The following is a 24,562-nucleotide window of genomic DNA, read 5'->3' as shown; positions in this document are numbered from 1 at the left end:
GCGAAAGAAAACAAAAGACCACTTCAAGGTACTGTAATGAACTCATTCTTTACTTATCTTGGTGTTAATCCTACTGTATTCCAACTTCTCTATGGTTTATAAACTATTTTACTAGCCATAGATTCATCAAAATAAGCAAACAACACACGAAAAACAGAATCTGTCAAAAACAGAACAGTATGTAGTAATCTGTAGCTAGCGCAAGATCTGGAACCCAAAAAATTCTAAAATAAATTGCTGGACGTGAGGAATTTATATATTAATCATATTCAAAAATAATTAACTAAATATCACTTTCCAAATAAAAATGACAGCAGTTCTCATGAGCGCTAAAGTTTCTGTTTTTTACAGCAAGTTTAACAAGACTTTCCCCAAGTCTTCCCAACGGTTCTACTTGGCACAAACACTAATTAAACACAAAAAACACAAAAATACAGAGGCTAGATAAAATATTTATTAAATAACAGCAAGGAAAAATTTTGAGTTGTCTCCCAACAAGCGTTTTTCTCTAAAGCCTTTTTAGCTAGGCATTGATAATTTTAATGATGCTCACATGAAAGACAAGAATTGAAGCACAAATGGAGCATCATAAAACATGTGACAAACACATCTAAGTCTAACATACTTCCTATCCATAGGCATCTTATAGGCAAACAAATTATCATGGCAAGCAAAAACTAGCATATGCATGGAAGAGGAAAGAAACAATAGTAATCTCAACATAACGGGAGGTAATTTAGTAACATGAAAATTTCTACCACCATATTTTCCTCTCTCGTTATAATTACATGGAGGATCATAAGCAAATTCAACAAAATATCTATCACATAAAATATTTTCAACACGATCCACATGCATGCAAAGTTGACACTCTTCCAAAATAGTGGGATTAACATCAACTAAAGTCATGACCTTTCCAAACACACTTTTGTCAAAAACTTCATAAGATTGAACATTCTCCAAATATGTGGGATCTAAAGTTGTCATTATTCCAAACCCACTTTCAATATTATTGCAAACATTATAATCAATCTCATATTCATCATGGGGCTTAAATAAATTTTCAAGATCAAAAGAAGAATCATCCCAATCATGATCATTGCAACAAATAGTAGTCATAGCAAAACTAGCATCCCCAACCTTAGGGTTTTGCATATCATTAACACAATTGACATTAAGATAATTTATAATAACATCATTGCAATCATGCTTTTCATCGAAGGAACTATCAAGTATGGGTGCAATAGCAATGATCTCATGTTTAACATAAGGAACTATAGCAAATTCATCTTCATAAATATTGGCATCATGGCCACAAGAATAGCAAGCATCATGTTCATCAAGGGATATTTCAATCAAATCATCAGAATCATAATTATCTATAGATTCATGCATATCATTATTTTCTTCCGAAGAAACGGTCATTCTTTCAATAAATTCTTTGAAATAGACATTATGAGCATAGTTTTCATAGCAATATTTAAGTATGTCAAAATTTTCAGATTCGTAGAGAGTAATATCATACTTTTAAATCAAAGAAGCAACTTCATAAGCACCCTTAAAGCAACAAATTCTTCAATTCGTTCGATATCGTAGTAACTATAAACACCCTTTGCATAAGAAGATAAGATTTCAATATCACTAAACTCACATAGGTAGGGGAGGTGTTTTTTAGGGTTCTTAGAGCAACAAGTAAAATCACAAATTTCACAAAGATTCCAAGCATAACACAACAATCTGTTTATTTGATTCCATAAGAGTCTCCCTTTTTCAGACAAAAGATGACGCACAAAATGAGCATGCTCATCTAAAGATTTCCCATCAACTAGGCTAGTTGGGGTATTAGCACGAGCGCATAAGGATCGAAGATGATTTAAGTAGAACAATTTAAGTGGATACATATCCATAGATTATTAGCAAGCAAAGATGCAAGAAAATAGAAGGCACATGGAAACACAAACAAGGATACATACGGGAAGAAGGCAAACAAAAGAAGAGGCAAATGGGAAAGAGAAGGAGGATAGAGAGAGAGGGCGAATAAAATGGCAAGGGTGAAGTGGGGTAGAGAAAAAACAAGAGGAAAATGGCAAATAATGTAATGCGGGAGATAAGGGTATGTGATGGGTACTTGGTATATTGAACTTTGCGTAGACCTCCCCGGCAACGGTGCTAGAAATCCTTCTGGCTACCTCTTGAGCACTGTGTTGGATCTCCCCGAAGAGGAAGGGATGATGCAGCAAAGTAGCGTAAGTATTTCCCTCAGTTTTGAGAACCAAGGTATCAATCCAGTAGGAGGCTACGCGCGAGTCCCTCGTACATGCACAAAACAAATAAATCCTCGCAACCAACACGATAAGGGGTTGTCAATCCCTACACGGCCACTTACGAGAGTGAGATCTAATAGATATGATAAGATAATATTTTTGTTATTTTTATGATAAAGATGCAAAGTAAAATAAAAGCAAAGCAAAAGCAAAAGCAAAAGGAAATAACTAAGTGTTGGAAGATTAATATGATGAAGATAGACCCAGGGGCCATAGGTTTCACTAGTGGCTTCTCTCGAGAGCATAAGTATTCTACAGTGGGTGAACAAATTACTGTTGAGCAATTGACAGAATTGAGCATAGTTATGAGAATATCTAGGTATGATCATGTATATAGGCATCACGTCCGAGACAAGTAGACTGACTCCTGCCTGCATCTACTACTATTACTCCACTCATCGACCGCTATCCAACATGCATCTAGAGTATTAAGTTAATGAAAACAGAGTAACGCCTTAAGCAACATGACATGATGTAGAGGGATAAACTCATGCAATATGATGAAAACACCATTTTTTTATCCTTGATGGCAACAATACAATACGTGCCTTGCTGCCCCTACTGTCATTGGGAAAGGACACCGCAAGATTGAACCCAAAGCTAAGCACTTCTCCCATTGCAAGAAAGATCAATCTAGTAGGCCAAACCAAACTGATAATTCAAAGAGACTTGCAAAGATAACCAATCATACATAAAAGAATTCAGAGAAGATTTAAATATTGTTCATAGATAGACTTGATCATAAACCCACAATTCATCGATCTCAAAACACACCGCAAAAAGAAGATTACATCGAATAGATCTCCACAAGAGAGGGGGAGAACATTGTATTGAGATCCAAAAAGAGAGAAGAAGCCATCTAGCTACTAACTATGGACCTGTAGGTCTGAAGTAAACTACTCACACTTCATTGGAGGGGCATGGTGTTGATGTAGAAGCCCTCCGTGATGGATACCCCCTCCGGCGGAGCTCCGGAACAGGCCCCAAGATGGGATCTCGTGGATACAGAAAGTTGTGGCGGTGGAATTAGGGCTTTGGCTCCGTATCTGATCGTTTGGGGGTACGTATATAGGACGAAGGAGTACGTCGGTGGATCAATAGGGGGCCCACGAGGGTCGAGGGCGCGCCTGGGGGGGGGGCGTAGGCGCGCCCCCTACCTCGTGGCTTCCTCTTTTGTGTCTTGACGTAGGGTCCAAGTCTGCTGGGTCTTGTTCGTTGAGAAAATCACGTTCCCGAAGGTTTCATTCCGTTTGGACTCCGTTTGATATTCCTCTTCTTTGAAACCCTAAAATAGGCAAAAAAAAGCAATTCTGGGCTGGGCCTCCAGTTAATAGGTTAGTCCCAAAAATAATATAAAAGTGGATAATAAAGCCCAATAATGTCCAAAATAGTAGATAATATAGCATGGAGCAATCAAAAATTATAGATACATTAGAGACGTATCAGGGGTTCACCACCTCCATTGGTGCCTCTCCGATGATGTGTGAGTAATTCTTTGTAGACCTTTGGGTCCGTAGTTAGTATCTAGATGGCTTCATCTCTCTCTCTCTTGATTCTCAATACAATGGTCTCTTGGAGATCCATATGATTTTACTCTTTTTGCGGTGTGTTTGTTGGGATCTGACGAACTTTGAGTTTATCATCAGTCATATCTTTTTATATCCATGAAAGTTATTTGAGTTTCTTTAATCTCTTATATGCATGATCTCTTATAGCCTCGTATTTCTTCTCCGATATTTGAGTTTTGTTTGCCCAACTTGATTTATTTATCTTGCAATGGGAAGAGGTGCCCGGTAGTGAGTTCGATCTTACGGTGCTTGATCCTAGTGACAGAAAGGGAACCGACACATATGTATCGTTGCTACTAAGGATAAAAAGATGGGATCTATATCTACGCAATAGATAAATGGATCTTGTCTACATCATGTGATCGTTCTTATTGCATTACTCCGTTTTCCCATGAACTTAATACACTAGATGCATGCTAGATAGCGATCGATGTGTGGAGTAATAGTAGTAGATGCAGGCAAGAGTCAGTCTACTAATCTTGGACGTGATGCCTATGTAATGATCATTGCCTAGATATCGTCATAATTATTTGCGGTTCTATCAATTGCCTAGCAGTAATTTGTTTACCCACCGTTTGCTACCTTTCTTGAGAGAAGCCACTAGTGAAACCTATGGCCCCCGGGTCTTCTTCCTCATATATTTGCTTGCGATCTACTTTTCCTTTGCATTTTGTTCAGATCTATTAAACCAAAAATACAAAAATACTTTGCTGCACTTTATTTTATTTGTGATCTATTATTTGAATCTACTACAATTTTTTGGCATCGTTACCCGGAAGGGATTCACAACCCCTTTAACATGTCGGGTTGCGAGGTGCCGTTATTTGTGTGCAGGTGCTGTTTACGTTGTGTTGCTTGGTTCTCCTACTGGTCCGATAACCTTGGTTTCTTCACTGAGGGAAATACCTACTATCGCTGTGCTATATCATCCCTTCCTCTTTGGGGAAATACCGATGTAGTCCTAGCAGACAGGAGCTTTTCTGGCACTATAGTCAGAGAGCAATCACTTGCCGCCGTGGCCATAGCCCCTGTCGCGCTCACATGGGCACAACATCGAGCTCCTGATGCTCCCATGAGCCCAACGAGCTCGAGACCGTGCCTCCCCGTGCCTCCTAGCATAGTTCCCGCCGACGACCCGATCGCGCTGCCGCCGTAGCTCGTCGCCGTCCACTTTTCCGTTCGGTTCCAGCGAAACCACCACCACCACTGGACGTGGCACTCGCTGCTCGTTCGAACGCACCCAAGCGCGCGTGAAACTACCCACCGTAGATGAAACCCGACGCGTTCCAGTGACGCGCCGCCGCGTTTTGGGTCACTCACTACTGGAATTAGCTAATTTGTCGTGAGCCAAGTCTTTGCCGTCCACTGGCTGACGGCAAAGAAGGTCTTTGCCGTCCGCTTACCGAAAACGGACGGCAATGAACTGGCTGATGGCAAAGAACGGTCTTTGCCATCAGCCTACTCTTTGCCATCAGCTAGCGGATGGCAAAGAATCTTTGCCGTCAGCTAGCAGACGGCAAAGAGAGTGGTGGTCCCCACTAATGAGCCGATTAAAAAAAACTTAACGCCCCCCCTCTTTGTCATCAGCTAGCGGACGGCAAAGAGAAAAAAAGCTGACGGCAAAGGTTTGGCGGACGGCAAAGAACTAACCTAACTAACGGCGAGACCCACCCCGCCCTGGATCCATCTCTCTGTTTCTCTCCTCTCTCCTCCCCGAGCCACCACGTCGCCGCCCCCGCCGCCCGCGGCCGCCCCACCACCTGCCGCCGCCCCCGCCATCCGCCGCCGTCCCCGCCATCCACTGCCGTCCCCGCCCCGTGCCGCCGCCCCTGCCACCCGCCGCCACCCCCACCAGCCGCCCCCACCACCCGCCGCCGCCCCCGCCACCCACCAGCCGCCCCCGCCACCCGCCGCCGCCCCCACCCCGTGCCATCGCCCCACCACCCCGGCGCCCCACCACCCCGGCGTCATCGCCGCCGCCGCCACCCGCCACCGCGGCCCCATCGCCCCCGCCTCCCTGCCGGCTTGGGGCCGCCGCTCACCGCCTCCCCTTGATGAGCTCCACCGCCCCTCCCCCATGATGAGCTCCACCGCCCTGGCCAGAGCCCTGCGGCCCTCGTCGCCATCGCCACCCTTCCGTTGCGAAGCCCCGGCCCCCGTCGGGTCCGGTGAGTTATTTTTCTTTTTTCCTTGTTTGCCGTTTAATTGTTAGTGTTAGGTTTAGTGCTATATATATATGTGTGTTAGTGTTAGATTTAGTGCATGGGTTTTAGATAATTAGTCATATAATTAAAATAAGTAGAAAAAGATGAAAAAAGAAGAAGAAGAAAAGAAGAATATGTAGAAGGGGAAGAAGAAGAAGAAGAAGAAGAAGAAGAGGAAGGGAGAAGAAGAAGAAGAAGAAAGTGTAGGAGAAGAAGAGGAGGGGAGAAGAAGAAGAAGAAGAAAGTGTAGGAGAAGAAGAAGAGGAGGGGAGAAGAAGAAGAAGAAAGTGTAGGCGAAGAAGAGGAGGGGAGAAGAAGAAGAAGAAAGTGTAGGAGAAGAAGAGGAGGGGAGAAGAAGAAGAAAGTGTAGGCAAAGAAGAGGAGGGGAGAAGAAGAAGAAGAAGAAGAAGAAGAAGAAGAAGAAGAAAAGAAAAGAACAATATGTAGAAGGTGATCTTTGGCCTTCCAGAGGCCGGCGGGGTCATATATTTGTGAATTATGAGTTAGGTCGTATACTTTTTCATTTTGTTATGAAAAACATCATACATATTTGTGTTTATCGGGTGGATTCAAATGTGCAGTTGTTTCGTCGCTGCGAGGGTGTGGTGTTTGACGACCTCCCCGTGCATTCGACGAGCTCCGCCCCTGTGTTCGTTGGTGAGCACAAATGACATCTCCTCCCCCCCTTCATTTTCTCTGTTCCGGTCTTCGTGCCGATGAAACTTGCTAGCTATAGGTGTCAATCATCAGTATGCGTAACCACTATGTGTCTCCCGTTCGAAAGGGTTACATCTATAAATATGCATGCATTTGCATATTTATAACCGTTATTCTTTCGAATTGTCCAACGCTATCCATGGACAGCCCGAGTATGTGTAGATTGGGTTCATTTTCCCATATGCTTTGCTCCGGATCCGACACATAAATTTCGTCAGTGTCTCCCAAGTTGTTCTCCAGGTACACATCCTCTCTGTTTATTGCAGAGACATGTATCAGGAGAACAACGGGGAGGTGCTGCCGAAATTTTGCGTCGGATCCGGAGCATAGCATGGGAAAAGGAACCCAATCTACACATACTCTGGTGGGATTAGGACCTATCATTACATATTAGAGTGTAGGTTGCATGGACATAATAAAATTTACCAACTAGATCAACTGGTGAATATATACATGGTGAATTATATATATATATATATATATATATATTTGTTGTGTGTCCAGTAGCTCTGAAAGTCAAGATGAGTGATCATGCATGGATGTGCACCGGTCACACTGGTCAGAACAAATGGAGCACTGAATGGTTCACAAAAACCAAGGCGTTTGTGCAAGCCGCATTTGCAAATGGCCAAAGGAAAACCTGGTGCCCCTGTTCCCGGTGCGACAATTGGGAAAAGGGGACAGAGGCTGAAATGGGCAAACACCTGCAGAAGAGTGGTTTTATGCCCAATTATACCGTGTGGACATTTCATGGTGAGTCTGCCCAACATGACCGAGCTGAGGTGGTTCGTTGTCGCACCGACGAGCATGGTACCGGGATGGAAAACATGGTGCAAGACTTGGATGATGCTCGGGATTCAGATGAGGAGATGGAGGAATCTACAAAGGCCTTCAATGAAATGTTGGAGTCTTCAAAACGTCCACTCCACGAGCACACTGAGCTTTGTCAGTTGGATGCCATCTCACAAGTAATGGCTCTGAAGGCTCAGTTCAACTTGGGCAGAGAATGCTATGACGCAATTATGGCAGTATTTGGACGCTTTCTACCCAAAGGCCATGTAATGCCTGCAAACATGTACCAGTCGGACAAAATCCTCCGTGCACTGAAGATGCCCTATGAGAACATACATGCATGTGAGAAAGGATGTGCCTTATTTAGGCTTGAATATGCGGACTTGAACTATTGTCCCATTTGCAAGTCTTCCAGGTATGTTGTGGTAGAGAACGGTATGGGTGAGAAGACGCAGAACAAAATCCCCGTTAGTGTTCTTTGGTATATGCCAATCATACCAAGACTTCAACGTCTTTTCATGGTTGAAGAGACGGCCAGACAGATGACATGGCACAAAACGGGCAAAAGAACCGAACTAGATGCAGATGGGAGTCTGATGATGGTACACACATCGGATGGTGTTGCGTGGAAGAAGTTTGATGAATTACATGATGACAAAGCGGCAGATCCGAGGCATCCTCGAGTCGGCGTCAGTACAGATGGGTTCAGTGTGTTTGGTCTGACGGCAACCCAATACAGTTGTTGGCCTGTATTTGTCTTTCCACTCAATCTCCCCTAGATAGATTATGCAAAGAAAGAACATTTTCCTGACGTTGATAATTCCAGGGCCCAACTATCCGGGGAAAAATATGAATGTGTACATGCAGCCGCTTAAGGACGAATTGCAACAAGCCTAGGATAATGGGTTCAAGACATACGACGCCTATACCAAAAAGAACTTCATAATGCATGTCTGTTACATGTACTCGACGCATGACTTGCCGGCGTATGCGCTATTCGTTGGCTGGTGTGTGCACGGAAGGTTCCCGTGCCCCACATGCAAGGGAGCTCTTGAATTTCGTTGGCTTCAGGCCGGTCGCAAGTTTTCTTGCTTCGACATGCATAGACAGTTCCTGGATCCTTGCCATAAGTTTAGGAAAGACAAGAAGAACTTCATCAGAGGTAGAGTTGTCAAAAACTCTGCACCACCTGCGTTGACAGGCCAACAGACCCTGGATCAGTTAAACACTCTCGAGCCAGATCCAGAGCGTCCAGGGTACTTCAAGGGGTATAATTCTAAACACGCCTGGACTCACAAGACATGCTTATGGGATCTGCCTTACTTCAAAGACCTCCTTTTCCCACACAAAATCGACGTGATGCACACTGAGAAGAATATCGCCGAGGCACTTTTTGGTACATTGTTCGGCATAGATGGGAGGTCAAAGGATAATACTAAGGCTAGAGTTGATTTGGAGGCGCTATGTGATAGGCCGTTACAAAACATGAAAGAACCAAAAGGAAAGCAGAACTGGACGAAGCCAAAGGCATGGTTCAATCTTGGAAGGCCAGCTATGAGGGAAATTATCTTGTGGGTGTAACAGTAGTTGATGTTCCCCGATGGGTATGCAGCAAATCTAAAGAGGGAGCGAATCTTGATAAATTGAAGATATTTGGTCTCAAGAGTCATGATTGGCACATATGGATTGAGCAGGTAATGCCGGTGATGTTGCGTGGCTTCATCCTTGAGGATGAATGGCTAGTACTGGCAGAACTCAGCTATTTCTTCCATGTTCTTTGTGCGAAAGAACTATCGCCTGGCGTGCTAGAAGAAATGGAAGAGTTGGCGCCGGAGTTGATCTGCAAGTTAGAGAAGATCTTTCCACCGGGCTTCTTTAATCCAATGCAGCATTTGATTTTGCATCTCCCGACCGAGGCAAGATTGGGGGGCCCGTGAAAAATCGTTGGTGTTACCCAACTGAGAGGATGCAGAAGACGCTTTGATGAAAATGTAAAAATAAACATAGAACTGAAGCATCAATGGCTGAGGCATTCATCACTGAGGAGGCGGCAAACTTCGTGACAGCACACTACGAAGCCAAAAATCGTCATTTGCATAATCCGAAGCCTCGGTACAATGCTGACGAACCTCAAAAGGGTGGATCCAACCTCAGCCTATTTAAAGGGAATCTCGCACCAGCCAGTGGTTCGAAACCAGTATCTTTGGATAACGAAGAATGGCGGACCATTACGTTGTATATCTTCAACAACCTGACAGAAGTGCGGCCGTACATCGAGTAAGTTCTCGGTACATTGTTTTGCCAATTCTATTTCCTTTGAACTGCTCTTATTCCTAGATATTTCATACAGTCGATACGTCGCCATATTCTCATATGGAGCGGTAATCCAAAAGGATTCCGTCGAAGAGTATGAGCTTCTCGCAAAGCAAGGAGGCGGCTATCCTGGTTTCATCTCTTGGTTCATACAAATGGTAAGTTCTATTAGACCATTTCATTTCATTCGCTAATTTGTGCCTAATGCAACAATCCTTTCGTATTAAACTTGTAGGCTAATTCAGAGTCTATGGACGCTGAATTGAGACAAGACGCTAATGGTTTTGACTATAAGGTCCGTTCATTTGACAAGTACGACATCAACGGGTATCGCTTTCATACCTATGACAAAGAGCTATCTATGGCCGACCGAAATCTACAAATTGTTGTGTATCTGCTATCGGCGAAAGAGGTACCGAGTATTATGGGAGAGTTGAAGCAATTTATGAACTTCTATTCTATGGTGAAAGCCCACCGAATGTCATACTCTTCAAATGTTATTGGTTTCAGCCGAAGGAGACTAGAAGGACTCATGAACATATAGGGATAGTTGAAGTCAAACAAAGCACCCATTTAGATGTTCCTGATGTCTATATTACGGCTCAACAGGCGACCCAACTATTCTATCTACCGTGGGTCTGCCAAACTAATCCAAATCCTAAAGGTTGGGATGTCGTTTATGAAGTGCCGCCATGTGCTAGACTATCTCCCCCAAATGAAGAGGATTGTGAACCTCACATTAACCCAGACACATATGAAGGAGAATTCTTCCAAGAGACACGTATTCCCAAAAAACATTTCAAGAACCGCTATACTTCACCCCAAAACATTGAAGTAGATAGTGACAGTGAATCCGGCATCACCCTAGAGGAGGAACAAGAAGAGCCGGAACAAGAAGAGGTTACTGCCGCGGATGACCTGTCAATGCTTGACCAATTACGTCAAGGTGGTCTTCCACATTTTTGATGCCGCTAAACCCTATGAGCACGTCATTGATGATAGTGATGATGATGATTATGCATTTATTGATGATAGTGATCGAGATTATTAGTAGCCCACTCCTACACCTCCATGATCACGGTAAGTTTCTCTAGTGTTTTGCTTAACAAATGCATAAAGACCTAGACTTAGCTTTATCTCCTCCAAAATGACTTAATAAGCTTACTGACCTCCAAAACCATCCATTTTACCTAAGTTAGCTCTAAAACGATCTATACTTAGCTTTGTTTCCTCCAAAATGACATGTACTTAGCTTACTTATGTCAAAAATTGCATAATTAGCTTAGTTAGCTCATAAACGATCCATTTTACCCAAGTTAGCTCTAAAATGACCCATTTTACCTAGGTTAGCTCCAAAATGACCCATCTTACCTAGGTTAGCTCTAAAATGATGCATTTTACCTAAGTTAGCTCATAAACGATCCATTTCACCTAGGTTAGCTCATAAACAATCCATTTCACCCAGGTTAGCTCACAAACGATCCATTTCAACTAAGTTAGCTCATAAATGATCCATTTCACCTTAGTTAGCTCATAAACGATCCATTTCACCTTAGTTAGCTCATAAACGATCCATTTCACCTTAGTTAGCCCATAAACGATCCATTTCACCTAAGTTAGCCCATAAATGATCCATTTCACCTAAGTTAGCTCATAAATGATCCATTTCACCTAAGTTAGCTCATAAACGATCCATTTCACCTAGGTTAGCTCTAAAATGATCCATTTCACCTTAGTTAGCTCATAAACAATCCATTTCACCTTAGTTAGCTCATAAACGATCCATTTCACCTAAGTTAGCTCATAAATGATCCATTTCACCTAAGTTAGCTCATAAATGACATATACTTCACTACAAAAAAATACACTTCCGTGATGATACGTGTTTGTCACAGTAGGTCGCTTTTTTTGTCATGCATGTACATCCATGACAAATTTATGACATAATCAAGATAGTCATACCTGTGTTGTCGTAGAAGTGTTCCATGCCATTACCAAAATTATCATCACGGAAGTGTCCACTTCCATGACGATAAATCGCGCATCACAGAAGTTCTTTCATCAAGGGTGACCGACACGTGGCAACCACCGTAACGGAACGCCGTTAAGCTATCGGGTCGGGTTTTGGATCTGATAAACCGTTAACAGCCTCGACCAATGGGGATTTTCCACGTGTAAAATCATCATTGGCTAGAGGAAACACGTGTCGGCTCATCGTCGGGACAGATGTCATCCACTCACTAGACAGAAGGCGCCGATGATACGTGGACACGTGGCACGGCCCAACAAGTTTAAATGGGCCGGCCCAACTAAAGGCCCACAAGATTTTGCGGACCATATTGGGCCGGCCCAGCTAAAGGCCCACGAGATTTTGTGGACCATAATGGGCTGGCCCAGCTAAAGGCCCACAAGATTTCACGGGCCATAATGGGCCGGCCCAGGTACAGGCTCACAAGATTTTTGTGTGCCATAATAGGTTGGCCCAGGTAAAGGCCCACAAAATTCTTGCGGATCATAATGGGTTGGCCCAGCTAAAGGCCCATGAGATTTCGCCGACATTAATGGGACGGCCCAGCTGTAGGCCCATAAGATTTTGAGGACCCTAGTAGGCCAGCCCGTTAACTGGCTGCCATGTTTTAGGCCAAATGCCGGCCCATATTTGATACGTTCTATTAATGGCCTGCCACACTCCAGGCCTAATAGTGGCCCATATGAGATCCGACCCGTTAAAAGCCTACCACGTTCTGAGCCAAATTATGGCCCAGATCAGGTCCGGCCCTTTAAGAGGTTTTGGGCCTAATTATGGCCCATATCAGATTCGGCCTGTCAATTGGACACTATGCTTTTGGGCCCACTTGCTAAAGGCCCACTTAGTAATTCGGCCTGATATTAGTTTTGGCCTGTTAAGGGCCCGTTTAACATTTCGCCTATTAAAAGCCCCTCATATAGTTGGGCCTAACTACGACCCGGTTTGCATCTGGCCTGCTCGCAGCCGATATCTGATTGGGCCAAACAAGGACCGAGACAATTTTTCGGCCTATTAAAAGCCCGTGATTTAATTCACACAATCATGGGTCGGGGTTCATTTCGGGCTGCTGCCGGCCCGTGAGCTGATCGGCATGTTTCAGGCCCAACCTTCATCGTGATTGCATGACGGCCCGATTATGTACCGTAATTTTACGGTTTGGCTGGTTTACTATGAAGACAGGATATATATACAGTAAAATAACTACAACATCGTGAATAAGAAAAAACCTATACTATATAATACACAAATTATGGCATATTACATCCACTGGGCATCAAAGTTCGCCACTATGATAATAAAGCACAAGCAGACAACAGATTACATACACCGGGCATCAAAGATCGCCACTAGTGCAAATAAACACGCCGACAAAATAATATACAAAACCGACAGCACTTCAATAGAGTTCAAGAAAGGTTAGCCCTGCTGGGGAGCTGCAGCGCAAGCAGCTGAGCAAGATGATGAGACTACGCTTGTTCAACACTTATATCTTCCTCACTCTGAAAGATAAACAAGCAGATAGATGACATGTTTTGCACATAAAAGTATCAGTGCTGACAATTCATCACATTTCTTACTGACGAATAAAGTGACATAGTTTAAATTTGCATTAACACAATATGGTATTGTTCAGGTCAAGACATGGCAGGAAATGACATTGTGAAGGAGTTGGCAGCTTCACGACACCACTGGATTACAGATCAAGAACTCATAAGTATCAATGGTTAGTGTGCTGTCAATTTATACCATTTCAGATTGGCAAATAAAGATACGGTTTAAATAATAGTAGAATGATATGACATTTTTCATAGTTAAGACATTGCAGAATATGACATTGTGCTGTAGTGGGTAGGTTCACCACACCACTGGATTACAGATGAAGAACAGAAGCATACATGCAGTGCAAAAGAAGATCACTTGCTCTGTATAGTTTAATTTACATGGTATGAAGAAGGAACTTGGTTGTACAACTGAAAACTTAAATTAAGAAAGGACGAACTTTTGTTTATGAACTACATATAATAAACTTTAAACAAGCAATTTGATGCAAACACCAAAAATAAATAGCTGTTGCAGTCATGCCTAACCAAATATATACAACAAAGTTTGAAGGCTTGAGATGGACAAACTTACATTATTGGTGAAGACAGGCTCTATAAAGGCCTTGTCCATGCTGATGGGGGGGGGGGCAATTCAAGAAGTTTACCACAGAATCTTCTTCAAAAGCATTGCCTCTATTCTATATTTTGTTAAGAGTAAATATAGATGTGATAATATATGAAAAAATGGAGAATATTTAAGATAAGATGAAGAGTGATGCTACATAACCAAGTAGCTATAAATGTAAGTGCAGCGATACAGGCAAAAGGTACAGCCAAGAGCAATGCACAGCTAAACTTCTTCAGTACCAACCTTATGGTAAGAGTAAATATAGATCTGATGTGTAGAAAATGGAGGGCAAAGGAAAATAAGCTGCAGAGTGATGGTACATGAACAACTACCTGTCATTATAAGTACAATGATAAAGGACAGCATGTACTTACAAGAACAATGTAGATCTAAAAAAACATTGGCATTGGATATATTCTACACTAATGTGACCATTCATACAGATCAGATAATTTGGAGCGAACAATTGATAAGCAAGCTATCATGCATACTGCTGTCACATAATGAACCAGGTATGTATGCAAGTACAGTGATACAGGACAACAGGTACTAACAAGAGCAAAGCAGCGGGCAGCATATTTGAGATATCCTGTCGTTCTTGTCAAACCGGAATTCTCCTTCGAGCAGATTTCCTGCAAAAAAGATCCGTAAGGCACATACAAAAAAGTAGAAGTTCAAATTGTCATGTGATTTCATAGACAATACCTCATCCTGGGAACAAGACCAGTGCATAACAAGGTTTTCCCATTCAATGTCTTCTAAATTTAGCACAGGAGACTTCACCAGGAATTCGTTTATAGACTTGCCATCAAAGTGTGATTTCCTCAGGTAACACCGATACTGCTGCAATGCTTCCTTGAAAAGCACAAGCAAGCTTTGCTCGTCATGACTATCCAGATTGACCCTCGCCTAGTTACAACAATGTAATGTAAATCATTCATGTGTTCAATCAGCAGAAAACAGGAAAATAATAACCATGAATAATAGCACTTACACGTAAGTTGGACAGGAAGATGTGAAAATGGTGTTTGTCTTCACAATAATCTTCCCATGATGGGAATATATGCACGTAGTCCCTAACAACATTGAAAGCATTGTCTTTTAAACTGGGAATAAATGGAATGGGGTTCCAATCTACAGGAATTGGCCGTCTCTGCAGTTGGGATAGGTCTTCGGCCAGTGGACTTGCTGTACTTTTTGCAGGAGTGGGATTTTTCTATGGTACAGCTAGTGCTATGGCAAATGAAATCGGTATACCTTTTGCTGGAGTGCAGGTCCTGTGTGGTGGGGCTAGTGATGTGGCCAGTGAAGTATGGTTACAGTCTGCTGGAGTCGGTCCTACGTTTTGTGTCACTGGTTGTACATCCAATATAAGTGGGGTGCTGTCTGATTTCTCCGGCACCACCATGTTTTTCAAGGACTTTGCTGGTGCTCCTTCAGGTTCGGCAATCATCCTCTTCCTTTTTGATGTCTGATGCACAAGAACAACATTTAAGTGGAAAAACATGGAATGATGACAGATGGAATATGTATTGATAATGGATGGGCATGGCATCTCGACATATATGATGAGTAAACTAAGCAGATGGCGGTGCAACAAAGTAGAAGAAATGCAAGACAACATATGCAAGATACCCGCAATCAATAAAACATTGCCAAATTAGAACATGCACCTTGATGGATGAATAGGACAGGCCATATGCCTTTGACTCCTCGAGGTTAGAATAGTCATTAGGATGATATTCTGAACAAGAATCAACAGGTGGGGAGCGTATGAGTTTCATTGCATCCAGAATGGCACTCAATGCCTTGGTGCCAATTTTGTAAGTCATTGCAGTGTTTAGCTTCAAGAGTGGACTGCTGCTTGTGCGACACAAAGCAGCTACACAGATCATAGTGTAGATATAACAGGAAAACCTTAAGCATCAGAGTAAAATCAGCAAAGTGGAACTTGCTGGAATATATGTGCTAGTATTGCCGGTACGGCTAGAAAGGCTTCGGATACCAGCTCTCTTCAAGTGAAGGTGCGGTACTGCTAATATCAATGTAACTCTCAAAGGCGACACATCTCCCCGCATTTCCTTGCTATTCTTATAGGATTCAAGTGGGCAGGCCACTACAAATCCTATTCCTATGTTTACAAGATCCTACGAATCAAAGAGGCTCAAAGTGTCCATCACAACCGACCGTATAGACCTCTGCACTGCAAATGTCCCTGCTCATCTTCAGTACAAGGAACATACTATACTACTATCATACTCCCTCCGTTCCAAAATAGAAGTCTTGGTAGAGATTTTTCCACTATGGATCACATACAGATGTATCCAAGTACATTTTAGAGTGTAGATTCACTCATTTTGCTCCATATGTAGTCCATGGTGGAATCTATACAAAGACTTGTATTTAGGAACGGAGAGAGTATATATTAAAGAAGAACGGAAGAGGAACATGGTAAAGAAGAGCAAGCAGATTTTGGATAATAAAATGTTGGTTGCGCAGTGCCCACACATGATGAACCAGAGCGCATTAAGAATGCAACTCCTAGCTGTCTCTCGACCATTTCAGGCGGTTGGATGAAGATCCTACGTCTCCTAACCCTTCTTCTTCCTCGTCTCTGATTCTTCCCATACAGAACACCGCATGGGCTGTCGGCCGGACCACCGGCCCCCACAGTCTGTGTTCCTCCGCCACCCCCATCCCCAACCCCCACCCGCGTCGAGTTTTCTTCGTTCGGCGAGGCCCCACAACCACCCGAGCCCCTTCGATCGCACCAGCAAACTCCGGCGAGCTCTGAAAAATCGACTGTCCCAATTTTGAAATTTAGTCTACTGTGATTTAACTAGTGTGGAATATAAAAGGGGAAAACCATAAGCATTGCGAGTATGGTGTTGAGCGTGCCATGGCGGATCTGAAGGTGCAAACCGGACAAAGGCAACTTTGCAACCAAGACAAGAAATCAGAGTAAAGCAGTGGCGATCTATTTTCTTGCTGCGATAAATAAGTTGAGCAGATACGAAAGAGTACCGCCTCTGGTGCGGCGCCGTGTAGGCATCTGCTGAGAATTTGACGGTGCTGCGGTAGCGATGGCTGTCGGTGGCGTGGAAGCAGATCTAGGAGGGTAGACGGTGGCGGCGGGGCGCGGTGGACGAGACGGTCGTAGGAGCGGCGCCGGCAAGGTGGACGACGGCGGGGATGAAGCGAGAGGACGGGATGCAAGGATCCCGGTCCGAAGCCGTGGATGAGAGAGGTCGATCTCATGTAATGGACGGTGGCATCGGGGTATCAGCTCCAGCATGGTGGAGGAGGACGGCGGTGGATGGGGTGGCGGACGGCGGCGGACGGAGGAGGGTGGGGTGGAGAGGGTGTTTTGGCGCCCACGGAGTACGAATGGGGAAAAGGAAGGTAGAGAGGAAGGGGGAACCATGTATTCAGGGCGCGCTTGTCTCAAATGCGAGGAAATTTACAAACTTAGCCCCTGTTTTAAATTTCTACTACATCACAGCAACACTAGTCGATCAGGGATAGGACGGTAATCTCGCATACACCGAATATTTGCCGACGAGAGTTTGTTTTTGGCGCCCATCGTGTATGAATATGAATCAGGGAGGGAGTCGATTTCGGCAGAGGACACACTGTGTTTTGGCGCCCACCGTGTATGAATCCGGGTGAGAGGCGGTTACGTCACGTTTGGGTGAAATTACAAACCTACCCTTATCAAAACCTATAGAAATCCAGCATATAGGCTTTGCGTGGCAGGGATAGGTAGCAGTGATTTCCATCTCGCAGATTTTGGTTCCGGGCGGTTATTGCGACTTTCCCTGCTTCATTCAAATTTTGCAGAGTGCACGTTTACCGTGCCAACTCAATTCGAATCCCGTTTGTATTCTATTTTTTTCGGGCAGGATCCATTTTCAATTGGAATTACATTCTATATACATCATTTTTTATATATACTTACAAAAGCACAACACCATTTATACATAAATATGGTTTACAAATGGCATGATCTCAGATTCATAAGGTTGTATCCATCAATTTGGATTTTCAAATATTTGAAACCACTTTATGTTGAAATCCAATGTATGCATTCCTCGCTAACTGTCTCCAATTAATGTGTGTTTCATGCGGGTTTTTTTTACTTCTCAAACATGTATAATGTGTTTCACACACGCAACATATAGTGTAATCCCGTTTAGACATTAATTGCATATAAACCATGCATTGTTTGTAATTGAAGAATCTATGGATCACCAATATTGATAAACTATATAACATTACACGTGTGCCCAAATTCAAATGAATATGCATGTTTGATACACCAATTTGTGTTATGATATTATCGATGTCGTGATCTCCAGTTTAAATATTTGAATCCCCTTTAATCCAGATATTCGTCTCATATAGCTATCACTCATGCTTATATAGGACTATCTCTCTGGACCTATACGCGTTCATCGTCTCTCAGGTATCTCTCGTGCTACCTGTATGTCGACGATGATCTTTTATCTTCGTAACACACTGACGGTACTCTCTCCCTCGACCTTCATCACTCTATCTCTCTCTAAGTATATCTCTCTCCCTGCTATGTGTCTCTAACTATGATTCTCCATGTGGAATCTCTTTCTCTCACACAAGCACAAAACTTTGTCTCTCGGGGTCTCATTTCTCTCTACTTTTCCCATGTGTGCCACTCGCACACCCCTCATACAGAGATGTCTTTCGCTCCTTAGATATGAGAACCTACAACTCTTCCTCATCAATATCTCTTTCTCACACACAAATACAAACTCTGTCTCCCAGGGTCTCATATTTCTCCATTGTTCTCTTGTATGTCGCTCACACACACCCTCTCTCCCTAGAGATATCTTGTGTTCCCTCGTATGTCTCTCTAGCTATCACTCTCGTTGTGAAATATCTTTCTCTCTCGCAGACACAAAACTCCATCTCTCTGGATCTCATTTCTCTCTGATATCTGTTTGTATGTGACTCACACGCACCCTCTCTCTATCTCTCTCACACCCACACACATAACCCAGCCTTCTGATCCACTCGACTCCTATCTCTAATGCACACTAGCTAGCATCTTTATCTTTCTATTTATCTGTTTCTCCATCAACCTTCTTTATCGCCCTCACTCTTGATTCCTATCACGCACACTACATATGTTTCTCTCTACATGCAGTCAAGTGCCCTCTCACACACATATATAACTTCACCCTTTGAACCACCCGACGGTCATCTCCAACACCCAAACTAGCGGATGTCCCTCTAGCTAGCATCTCCATCTCTGTATCTATCTGTAGTTTCTCTGTCAACATTTCTTTCTTGCACGGAGTCTTGCTTCCTATCGCCCACACTATATATGTCTCTCCATACATATGCATTTATAGGTTGGTCCCTTTTGCACAATCGTTGCGCCTCACTCCCTCTGCTCTCCATAGATGCATGCTCTAGCCCACGCCACTATCTCTTAAAGACAAAAACACATGCTCAATTGTCGGTACTTCTTCCATGCATTCTCACATGCATGCATATTGTAATACCAATCCGTCTCTCCCATGTCGTTGATCTTATGACTTATGTCTTCTTTCTTTTATCTCGATCATGTGTGCGCGCACACACACACATCCCACGTATACATGTATACCTCTCACACATGCACGTTCAAGTTCTCTATGTCTCCATACGTAGTTAATTACCCTCAATCCTAACGCCACATCGAATCGTTCTCCTATTTTGTGCACATAACTTCCGCCTAGGTGGGTAAAACACACACTCACACTTAACAATCTCCTTCTAGCTAGCTACCCCCGCCTCTCACTCTTCCCCTATATCCCCAAAACCAATAAGACCATCCCTTAGTTTAATTCCCGCCTACATGCACCATCGATATATAGTAGTCTTCCTCGGTGTCTCTCGAACAAACACGTTCTCTCGAAGTCGACTCCTCTCATGCATATAGGTCCTAATGCGTTTTTCGAGGCTAACTTTGACCAAACGTTAGAGCAATAATATATGACATGCAACTTACACAAAGCATACCTTCAATTTTGTATGTCAAAGGAGCTTCCAATAATATAATTTGCATAGTATACATCTCATGTGCCATTAATCTTGTCAATAGTCAAAGGCTGTCTTGAAAAACACATTAGGCCCTATATAGATGGAAGGAGGGAGTAGGTCCCATGCAAAAAATGAGAATAAAATTCAAACATCTGGGCATCGTGGCTCGGTCGATAACATTGAGAAACTTGGTTTTAAAATCATGAAACTTGGCATGGTGTCATGTCATGGTAGTACCATGCCATGGTAAAAAAAATTGGCCGAATAGGAACAACTTTTGGTATAAGCTTCTTGCAAATCGGAGCTTCTCTCAAGAAGGCTCGTGGTTCTGGGAGGGAACGTGTCACCTTTGTGTGCATAATTCAAATTTGAAATACAAGCACATGTTCCAGTGCACCAAAGTTGGTTGAAAAATCACATGTGTGTCCTCGGGTAAATTTCTAGGTTCCATGCAAGAAATGGGAATGAAATTCAAAATTCTAGGCATCGTGGCTGGGTTGGAAACATTGAGAAACTTAGTTTTTTAATTCCTGTAAATCCAAAACACGCATGAAAATAATGAAACTTGGCTTGGTGCCATGACATGGCACCAACATGCTGTGGTAAATTTGCAGTCCGATTTGCGAAGGCGCACACATTAACAATCAACAAAGTCATTTTGGAAGAAGTGCTATCACATTACAATCGGAAACACAAGTATTATTGAAACCGTGGGCGTTCTACTAACTAGTACCATTTACGTGCCACCACGCGTCCCCTTTTTTATTAGCTAGGAGGCGATGTGCAGGGTAGCTATTTGAGTACGAGAGGCGTGCGATCAGACCCCTGCGCGTGCTTATCGGGAGGAGAGCCCTTTGACCTCCATCTGCCGTCCACCTCTCTCCCAAGGTCTCCATTAATGGCGCCCGAGCCTCTGTTTAATGGCGTGGCTATGTCTCACTCGACTGAGATTTAAGAGAGAAAAAAGAAAATCTGAAAGCACAGATCTTGATGTAAGATCCGACAGACCTATATAGCATCTACTGTGACTTATAGCAAGACTGATGAATATATAAGGACGATTAATTTTTTTTGATCAAAGAAGGGCTTGCCCTTCCGATTTTCATTACTGAAAACCACCACAATTCACAAGAAGTTCAGCACAACTCCAGCCTAACACGAAGGACTACAAGCTACCAGATTGAAATTGCAACATCCCAAGAGGCCAACAACGGCCAAACATCCGTGCTAGAACCCAACATTTCACAACCGAAGACACAATCCACATCCTAAACCGATTATTACATCAAAAGAAACCAGGAAACTAGTCTCCGCGGCGAGCGGCAATGAGCTCTTTCGTGTCCTCAACACGCTGCTTGAGAACATCCACGGATTCCTCCACCAGCCTTTGGCACTCGTTGCGGAGCATGTCATTCTCGTCCATAAGTTTCTTCAACAAGGCACTAGTCTCCTCCTACAGGTCTGCACTTTGGACGATCTTCTCCCTCAGCAGGTCGCGCTCGGCCCGGAGCCTCTCATTGCCCTCCCTTAGTTGCCGGATGACGCCGGTAGCCTGTTCAAACGAGGCTACCATGTCGTCTTGCAACCTCGCTGAGCGGGAGATCTGATCCGTCTGGCTATGGACGATCGCATGCAAGCACCTGTAACAGTCATCACGTGCCCGCGAGAAATTTTCCCGGGCCACCGCGGCGCGGCAGGACATCTCTACTTCATTCGTGGCGCGGCGAGACATCTCTGCTGCTTCTGCGGTGCGGCCAAACCAGTCTGCTGCATCGACGGCGCGGCGGGACCTTCGTGCTGCTTCAGCGGCAAGGTGGGACCTCTGTGCTGCTACTTCCGCGCGGTGGGACATGTCGGCTGCTCTTGCAGCGAGGCGGGACATCTCTCGTGCTTCCGCTTCCATGCTCGCCTCTCCCTGGTGGCAATCTCTCGACCCAGAACTCACGCTGGCCATGCCAAACGCAAGGGAAGGATGCTGAATGACTTGTTTGTTTTTGTGGCTGAGGAGTTGAGGAGGAATGTGCAGCCATCTTGGCATACTAGTATTTATAAGCGAGTACTAATACGCTCCTAAGTGGGAAACCGCTTCGGTTGTGATCGGTGTGAACAGGTTTGCAATTCAATATAGCATGGAGTAATTTGGAATGTGACGAGATGAAAGCTCAAAATTTATTGACGGTTCTAGTTTCGAAGTGCGGCACTATTCCCGGATGGAGTATTTCTTTTTCTACTCCCTCCTTTCCGGTTTTATAGCGCTTATCTCAAAATTTTAGTTTTTCCATTTTATAAGGCTCAATTTGGTTGTCCCCAACACATGTTCAAATTCCAAGGTGCATTAAATCATTGCATGCAAGTATTAAGAGAAAATTGACCAATGCATGTACTTTATGCATGCATGCATTGCAATTAATGTATTAAACCTATCTCTCGGGACTTCTCGCACGCACCATCGTGCCACCCACAAAAACTTGTACTCTGAGTTTAGTAGTACATTATACAGGAAGAGAAAAGGTGCACACACGCACTCGTCCTCTCACACACGCGTCTGTTTTTTCTCGAAAAGGAGGATGATGACCCCCGGCCTCTGCATCTGGGAGTCACACACGCAAATTATTGAAATATATCGAGTGCAGTGCTTTGATGTGTCGCGTCAACTCGTACATCAACGAGAAGTTTGATTATCCTCTCCCTCGCGGACTTAACTGCACATGCCTTTGGCTGTATGACAGGTTGGCCACACACCTGTAGGGCCCGCCTGTCATACACGCAAAGGCAGGAGCGTCCCTCCCTCGCCCATGAGCGTGGTGGCTGGCAAGACTAGGAGAAGCTTTCGCTACACGCTCTCCCTCCCGCACACGATGGACATGCAACAGTTCAATCGGTGTCAGATGGCCAGAAGCGTACTGTAGTACTCCACCATTAAAGTATCTAGAACTAAAATACGTCTACATACGTCTCCTTTTATCCATTTTGATGACAAGTAGTACTTCTTACCCAAAGGAACTTTATATCCAACGGACACAAAATATCCGTTCGACTGTTGGAAGTTACTGATCTAATGTCGAAGTAATTGTTGCATCGCCACCAAAACCCACCATTTCTTAAGCTAAAGTAGACCAAGGTAATCCCTATATTAGCATATTACTAAGATAAACAAAAGGCAATGTAGAAACATTTAGGACGTGAGCTTGTCAATCTGAATGTGGAGGGACACAAGCTCAGCCCTGGCCAGCAGCTTGGGCGGAACTGTCAAGAAGGTCAGCTCCTGCACGTCGACGTTGTCGGGATCCTTGCTGCTTGTCACCTCCATTTCCACCTTGACGGCGTTGGTCGTGCCTTTGGGCTCCCCCAGCGGGCCATTCGCCCACAGCTTGGCCACGTAGTGCGGTAGTGGGGACGCCCCCGCTCTGATGCAGACGACCGACACGACGATAGGCGCACTGATGTCGAGCACGCCGCCGACCAAGAAAAACGCGTGGCGGTCCTCCTTCGCGAACAGCAAGAGCCGTGGCTCTGACAGTGGCACTTGTAGCTAGAGCACCTTGCCGTATTGGATCCTGTGCACGGGCATGGGATGCACGGTGCTGATGTGGTGGTAGAGCGCCGGTGGCGGGCCTTCGTAGTCACAGACGGGCACGGGGAATTTTCAGGGAACGAGAGGGCACACGCTCTGGTGATCGGCGAGCTTGTGGTAAGTGACATAGAGCCCACAACCTTCATGTGGGAACTCCACCCTCACCGACGAAAGGACGAAGTCCACCCCCGTGTTCTGCACATCGAAGTCACCGCCACGCTCGCACTTCTGGCACTGCCGCTGGTTCCCGGGGCGCTCGACGCGGCAGTTCGCGCAGGCCAGGTGCCCTCCCTTGCACTGCAGAAATCAATCGAACAACACATCAATCAAGAAACCTGCACCTTGCTCAATCAACCGAACGGACGAGGTGTATTCGAACCTCATACACTGGAGGCGTCAAGGGGCGGAGGCATAAGGGGCAGTGGAGCACGGTGAGGTCCATCGAGACCTTAGGGGGTGTTTGATTCCAGGGACTTTTTTTTTGTGTAGGGACTAGAAAAAGTCCCTCTTAGAGACTTTTTTTACCAAACGGGAGGGACTTTTTAGGGACTAAACTAGGCATTTGGGACTAAATGAAGAAGACTCTCAAGGAGAGTCTTTTTGGGACTTTTTGGGACTTTTCCAACAATGCCCCTTCATGCACCCATTGGCCCGCCACCCCATGGTGTTGTTTGATTGTTATTTTCTATATACTAGGGGCAACATGGTCATTTAATAACCTCCAGGAAGGGCTAGGGACTTTTTAGTCTCTAGAAACAAACAGGGAGGGACTTTTTAGGGACTAGGAACTTTTTAGTTGGGACTAGAAA

The 24,562-nt window shown here is 44.3% G+C and overlaps 1 protein-coding gene across 1 annotated transcript; it reads right to left on the bottom strand.

Annotated features, from left to right (window-relative positions):
• Positions 1-23,354: 23,354 nt before the first annotated feature.
• On the bottom strand, positions 23,355-24,195 carry LOC147965960 (uncharacterized). The gene is made up of 3 exons (XM_087530667.1): positions 24,133-24,195; positions 23,847-24,050; positions 23,355-23,666 (listed from the first exon to the last, which is right to left on the bottom strand). The coding sequence occupies exons 1-3, from the start codon at positions 24,193-24,195 to the stop codon at positions 23,355-23,357; spliced, it is 579 nt and encodes a 192-aa protein (XP_087386793.1).
• Positions 24,196-24,562: the final 367 nt, after the last annotated feature.

This window comes from Triticum urartu, chromosome 6A, assembly GCF_056163025.1.
Source record: "Triticum urartu cultivar PI428250 chromosome 6A, HENAU_Tu73, whole genome shotgun sequence".
Classification (NCBI taxonomy): domain Eukaryota; kingdom Viridiplantae; phylum Streptophyta; class Magnoliopsida; order Poales; family Poaceae; genus Triticum; species Triticum urartu.
Note: the sequence above shows the minus strand (reverse complement) of the source record. Positions and strands in the feature narration are given on the sequence as shown.